General features: G+C 42.0%; 1 protein-coding gene across 1 annotated transcript in view; it reads right to left on the reverse strand.

Annotated features, from left to right (window-relative positions):
• LOC104624419 (ankyrin repeat domain-containing protein 17-like) overlaps nucleotides 1-2,404 on the reverse strand; it is a gene marked incomplete at its 3' end in the record, with an annotated part of 39,326 nt that extends 36,922 nt beyond the window's left edge. Inside the window, exon 1 of the mRNA XM_010291783.1 lies at nucleotides 2,327-2,404. Coding sequence (XP_010290085.1) covers nucleotides 2,327-2,404 — 78 coding nt within the window. The remainder of the gene's footprint in view (nucleotides 1-2,326) is intronic.
• Nucleotides 2,405-6,990: the final 4,586 nt, after the last annotated feature.

A 6,990-nucleotide genomic window follows, 5' to 3' on the forward strand; every position in this document is an offset into this window, starting at 1 on the left:
CATCATGCAGCATAACCAGTTCAAAGTGTTATGTAGAGACATTTATGAAGTTAATCAAAAACAGCTTGGGAAGATGTGACTAGTTAGGTCAAGAGCTTGGAAGTTATTTTGAGTCATTCCAGGTTTCTTTTATTGGTATCTATTCCTGCCCTATACAATTAAAAGGAGAAATCGCTACGCAACTGTCCCAAAACAACTGACCACACTTACAGACATAAAAACCGAGCCCAACAAAAAAGTGAAATGGAACCAACTGAAACCTGATGCGCATGTCCTTTCCTTTTTTTTTTTTCTTTTGCACTTACAATTTAAGTCTTCTTTTCAATAAAGGAACTGGTATGGCCTGGTTTACCAATCTTCTCTTCTGGTGAGAAGTGAGAGGATAAAGTTACAGTAGGAGACAGTCAAGTTCAGTATCTGATTAGAATTCCTATTAGTCGCCACCAGGGGAACTAAGCACAGAAGGAACTATTTCTAGCAATCTGAACTCATTTGGTTAAAATTCTGGCAAGCTTGATACTCACTGAATTCTTCCTTCAATACAAACTACTGTTAGGCATAACTAATAAAATAATTACATGGGGGGTGGGGGGTGTCCCTATTTGGTATACCCAACTGAAAGCTTCTGCATATGGAACAGATTTGAACAATTTTCACATGTGGTCAATTAACAGATTGTGAAGGCAGCTAAAGCAAGGCACAAGTATTGTACTAAATCCAAATATATCTTTTTTCCCCTCTTACCAAAGAGAAGTCCTGTAAAAAAACCCCAAAGAAATCAAGGTTTAAGGATAGAGCAGTGACAGCAATTTTAAGCAGGATCCTTCCTTTTCACAATTTGCTTTGCATGCCACCATTTGCCAAGTTCCTTCAAATCACTACCACAATTTGGATTTCTACTCTCCCCTTAACGCTTCTAATGACATCTGTTACCCAAAGATATTTTAGCATATCTATTCAACATTTACACGAACGTAGCTCCAGTATCAGCTTCTTAGTAGAACAACCTGCATCTTGAATCGTTTCTTCTCCTTCCCTCCCCTGAGCACAAACTACGTTCAACTATATTCAGATCACAGATAGAACTGGTAGTACGAAGCTGCTTTTCCTATTACAACATGCTTGTCCACAGGGAGACAGGAGCAACACGCTTCTTCCTAAAACAACAACTAAGATGTTCAAGTCTATCACCTACTACCAGGAATGTTGCTGCCTGAAGTGCAACCAAATGGAAGAAACTGTGGAGAACTGTGCAGTGCGGGAGGTAGCGGCCAAGAAGCGACAGAGAAGCGCTCTTTACACTCGCCACTTACCCGCGTTTCCTTCTCGCAAGATTTTGATGCTGAGGCAGTGTAACAGGTTGTTTCGAGTGTGGGTTACGGCTTTAGAGCATGTGACTTCCTATCGGTCAACACTGCCAGCAAATTCCAGCAAGGCAAAGATCCAAAGAGATTTTATCCACATACATGACGAATGGGACAAGTAACTTAGCTGTGAGAAGAACCTTTCCACACATTTCCACAGAAATATAAAGACAGGATGTAGGGGGGAGCCGGGGAGAGACTCTAAATAAATTCACCTGTCCAAAACATGGCTCTCAATTCTTTTTACTGTTTTTAATGAAGTACCTGATTTAAACCAACAGCTTTAGAACACAGAAGAACCTGGGTTGGAGGACACCTTTGCAGATGATCTGATCCCACCTGCTAGTCAAGGCCTTGCTTAAGTGATCCTCATTAGCAAGACACTCACAGGCAGGCACAACCACCAAACAACACAGACATTCTAAACAGCAGCTATCCAAGTACAAAGTCACTTCCTGCCTTAAAGGTTTCTCACACAAATATTGCATTTTGTACCAAGAACAAACCATTACTGAAAAAGATAAAGCATAAATAACAAGAACAGTTTCCAACTGTACCGTCAAGACTGTAATCCGTTCCTGCAAGTCAAGGAGAAACAGCTTATGACCCACAGAAGTCACATCACCAGCTTATACTTCTTGCTTATGACACAGGAGAACACAGATCCAGCAGCTGAATATTAGCTCCCTGCCCTGCACAGCAGTCTTACCAAGTCAACTGGAAGGGGAACGTAAGAGAAATCAAACACAGGATTTGCTTTTCTAGAAGACTCACCATAAACTCTTCTTCTAAGCACTTTGCCTCACATGACAAGGAAGAAAGGGCAGACAAGGCAGTATTAGGGGGAGAACCATTTCAAGGGATGACGAATCACCTTCCTGTTTTCTTTGAAAGCACTAGACAAGGATACAGCAGGAGTCCTTGGAAACCAGCCAGGCAGCCTCACTCCAGTTTCCACTCACCTTCGTGAAGCTGCAAACCCACCAGCTAGCAGGGCGTAAGGGACTGCCGTCGCTGCTGCTCAGTCGGACTGACACCATTCCGTCAGTTCCACCGAGCCAGGGGAAGAAGGTGGCAGCGCAAACAGCTTTTTGCCACGTAAACGGTTGCATAGTAGATCAGTAAGCCGCCTCAGTATCTCAGCCAGCAAGCTCAGAAAACCTTTCTTTTATCCAGCTGATTAAAAGGCGCGGCAAAAAAGAGTATTTTCCGCCTAAAATTTCCTGAAGTTCGTGTAATACTACCAGCCAAACAAGGCTATGGTACAAGTTCTAGCATTCTGATCTTCCTACTCGTCTTCACTGCACATCAGCAGAGATATTAGTGCCACGTCCTGAATCTAAGAAGGCTGATGAATTTTACCCTCTGCCGTTAGCACGTTCAGCTTGCTTTCCTTCAGGACGGTTTTTCTCCCCGAGCAATACTTCAGACAAGGCATGTTTTGCTGTGTTCAGTTCTCACTCATCCAGAGAACTCCTGAAACACGACTTCACCTCAAAACAATTGAGTCCCACACCCTGAAACAGCAACCAAAACCATCGGCTTTTCTTAAACTTTGGGCAAACTATGCCACCATCAGCTAGCTATTGACCGACACAAATGCACTGACCAGATGAAAAAAAAAATTACAAAACATAAGGTCGTACCTACTCTCCAGCAGGATGTGCATCCTGCTAAGAATTTCATAGCTACTTCAGAGTATCAAACAACAGCACAACTTCACAGCACCGGAGCAAGCAAGACTCCAGGTCTTGACGTACTTGCACGGCTCCATACTGCATTCTTGCTGCCTTGCCACCAGCTTCAACTAAACCTTTTAAACATCCTTGTGGGGGACAACCTCACAGCATTTAAGTGGGGCTCCTCTTGGTAACATTAACTCAGTATTTCTTCAGAGCGAACCTTAAAAATCCTACTGGCTTGGACCCAGTCAGGAACATAAGCTTCCAATATTCATCACTCGGAGTTGGGACTAGATGGGGCCCAGACTTCGTAACCGTGCCTTAATAAAAGGTATACTACAGCAGGGCTCCAACTCACTTGAAAAAAAAAAAACACAAAGATGATGTTGTTCTGAGAGATAGCGTATGACCAACTGCAACGAATCACTAGGAAATGCTGCAGCACATTAGCAGCCAATGCTGACTTCATACAAGCCAACTCTTTAAGAAGACAGGAAAACAGGTAAGAAGTAAAACAGACAACATTACCAAGAGAAACTACGAGAAAGAAAATAGGGAAAGGATTAACCTATTCAAGAGCCGGAACATGGGAAAGCTACTAATGCCCAAAATACTCTAATATAGCCCCAATTTTCATGCTCTGACCAAGAGACTCCAAAGTCTATCAATATTAAAAGCCTTGATCTGTTAAAAAGAAATTGCATTGCAGAAACCTCCCTGATCTCCGAACGTGCATTGCAGACATTACTCTTGCATTAAACGTTTGCTCTTCCTTCCATTATTGTTTCATCAAGCACCCGTGTATTCAATCAGGATAGTCTCCACTCTGTATAAAGCTTGCAGTCACCACATAAACTATGCTCCATCGTCCTCACTGTGGCTCGACTAGACAAGTGCAGGTATAAAACATGATCCTTTCATATTACCTCGCCTCTTACCGACACCAAAGTAGGAACTTAGAGGTTATTAAAATATACCCATGACTTTTGTACACAATTTAAAAGAACTTCTGCAGTTAGGAAATACTCCCAATATCAGTACAAGAAATAAAGGTTTGTTCGCAATGATTTTGAGTTTCAGTTCAAGGTAGGCCAAGGATATTCACCTTAAGCTATAAAGTTTTTTGTTTTTTTTAAATGTACTTACTAGGGACGTAAAGAAACTGCCACATGTGGGTTTGCATTATACTCCAGTCTGCTCCTCTTAAGTCAAGCACAAACAAACTTTCAAAGAACCTGAAGGTCAGAACACATCATTGCTTCTCTTGAAAAGTCTCAAATCAACACAGGCAATATAGATTTACCCCTCTACTGTCATAGGCTTCCTACATGCACTTTTGTGCTATCGGTCCAAGTTCAGCACACGACAACACAGACCACATCTTCATCTACTGTGAAAAAACATACCTCCTCTTCTCCCAGCCAAGAAAATGTTTCTGTTGACTAGCTGAAGTGTCAAAAACGCAACTATGGGTTCATGCCTCTCGTTGAAAACCGTACTAAGGTCTCGTGAAGCATAATTATTCCTTCACTAGCACATATGAGATAAAACCTGAAAGGTTATTCCAACAACAAAAAAAGCCTTGTCGTCCATAAGATCACACATCAACTAAGAAGGACAGCCAAGATAGACTTATCAGAAGAACCAAACAAGAAGAAGCTAACTGCAGATTAACCCCACAGTACTTACATTATATTCAACTGTACTCCCACACAGTGCTTTCAATACCAGATTCAAGTAACAATGTTCATCTTCAGCTGACGGTAGCAAACCCAGCTCAAATTCTGCATTAAGTACACCTTCTTTGAAGGTGGTGTAAGTGCACGGCAGCCAGTACGCCGCATGAAATCCTCTAGGCCAAGGACCTTTTCCACCCGCAGTTGCATGAAACCAGCTGAAGAGTTACTTTAGTTTTATCCTCTGACTGGAAAGAAATACTGGGAAAAATTATAACAAAGTCCTACAACTTCAGTAATAAAACAAGCAGAGACTGTGCTTTCACCTCATCTTGTTTCTTCCTCTCCTGAAGGAAACGGCCTTTACATTAGGGCAAGCTAGAACATGTGAACTAAAATCACTTGCTTGCTAACTACCTTTTTAGCTCAGGAGTGATTTTTGCCCCAGAAGTACCCACTCTCTTCTTGCAGTAAGGACCTCTAACAGAATCTGAACCTCCGTCTCTATGCTAACTCCACTTAACTAGCACACAACGGGAAATGCTTTTTTCCCCCTCCATTTTAAATTATAACCAACTTAGAGGTGAAAACATTCTCAAAGAGTTTATGAAGAGGCACGGACTGAGGCCTCCAAATCTAACTAAATACTAAGCAGTACCAAGTCTGCCCAATAAAGCGGAGACCAGGCGTATATTCTGCTGCCTAAGCAAGAGCAGTTCTCTCAATCTTCACGCTGCTGTATTTGAATGAACATTAGGAACTGCTCCACAGGAGGAAAAAAAAAGCCCTAAAATGGGAAAATATAACACCTTAAACACACTGTTCAAAGTCACAACAGAAATCAGTTTTCAGAGAACCAAGTTTTACTTCTGGACCCGTATTGGAAATGCAAGACAGTGACGCTACTTCTACTGATACACTAAGAAATTATCAACAGCCTTCACTGCTACCAGAGTATTTGAGAGATTCACAAACAACTGATTCAGTCATGGTTTACACACATCTAAAGCGAGACAAGCCATACTTGATTTCTGAGGATGTTTTACCTGGATTCAGTTAGTCTTATGACCAGGAAGAGAATGTCTGATGAAATCATCAAAAGTCACCACATCTTACTCTGAGAAGCAAGATACAGTTGCTTAGTTCACACATACGAACCCCCAGTACTGCTAAACTGACAAAATTAATTTGCTAGCCGCCTTTCCAAGCAAGGTTATCAATAAATACCAAGTATTTTATTCATTTGACATACTATGGAGTTGCACACAAGAGCTATAGTGGAAATAAAGGAAAAAAGAAAAAAAAAAAAGAAAAAAGAAAAAGCTTTCAGTATTCAATAAGACAAGCAACGCACTGAAATGTGTCTGATGGCAGAAAGCCCAGTTCACTTTTGGTCTTCCTACCTCACCACAGAAAGCAGCCACGCACACAGATACCGATAAAAACGTCTTGTTCGAACATCCGTACCAGTTTCTTAAGCACAAACTGAGCAGTTGTGTTAACATTCTGGATGTTATTAGGTTAAATAGTTCCAAGGTTTACAAGGAAGCTAACACCAATGCTAAGTATTTCGACCGATTTAGAATTTTAGAGCAACGTCACTATGGCCATTAAGCAAAAACCTACAGGACAAGCATCACTGAAAGCGGCGTTTCGGTTAGATTTTGACGGCAGCTAACAAAGTAGCAGCTTCTTCTTACAATGAAGAATACATGCAAATATTATGAAAAGTCATCTGGCAACGAAATCATGTTTTTGCTTGCAAAACCAGAAAAACCACAGGAACAACAACAACTAAAAGATATTTCCTTGAACTATTACAGCTAATATAATCTGGAAGAGACATCTGTGACACTTCCAACAGAAGTTTCACTTTACGATTCCTAGGCAGGCCTCTCTTCGTTCGGCTGAAACAGCATTTTCAAGTTTCACTCACAAGAAGGGAAAAAGTCATTTATTTCATAATGCCGGACCTCCTTCTGCAGGGGAAGTAAAAGCAAGCTATATTTTAGACGACTGGAAACACACTAATAGAAGTTATGCAGCCCTAACTCATACTCAGTGCAAAAAACAGGAACGCTGGCCAAACAAAACCAAACCAAAACAGGAGTTCTGACAGCCGGTGGCCCTGCAGAAGGGCTGACAGCGACAGCAACCTTGCTGCCCCGCACACACAGGGGCTCCAGGACACGATTGCCGATCACGCCTCGCTCGACGCCGCTCAGGAGGCCTCTCCGCGCCCCCAGCAGGACTCGGGCACCCGTGCGT

The sequence above is a fragment of the Phaethon lepturus genome, unplaced genomic scaffold (genome assembly GCF_000687285.1).
Source record: "Phaethon lepturus isolate BGI_N335 unplaced genomic scaffold, ASM68728v1 scaffold16867, whole genome shotgun sequence".
In the NCBI taxonomy this organism is placed as follows: Eukaryota; Metazoa; Chordata; class Aves; order Phaethontiformes; family Phaethontidae; genus Phaethon; species Phaethon lepturus.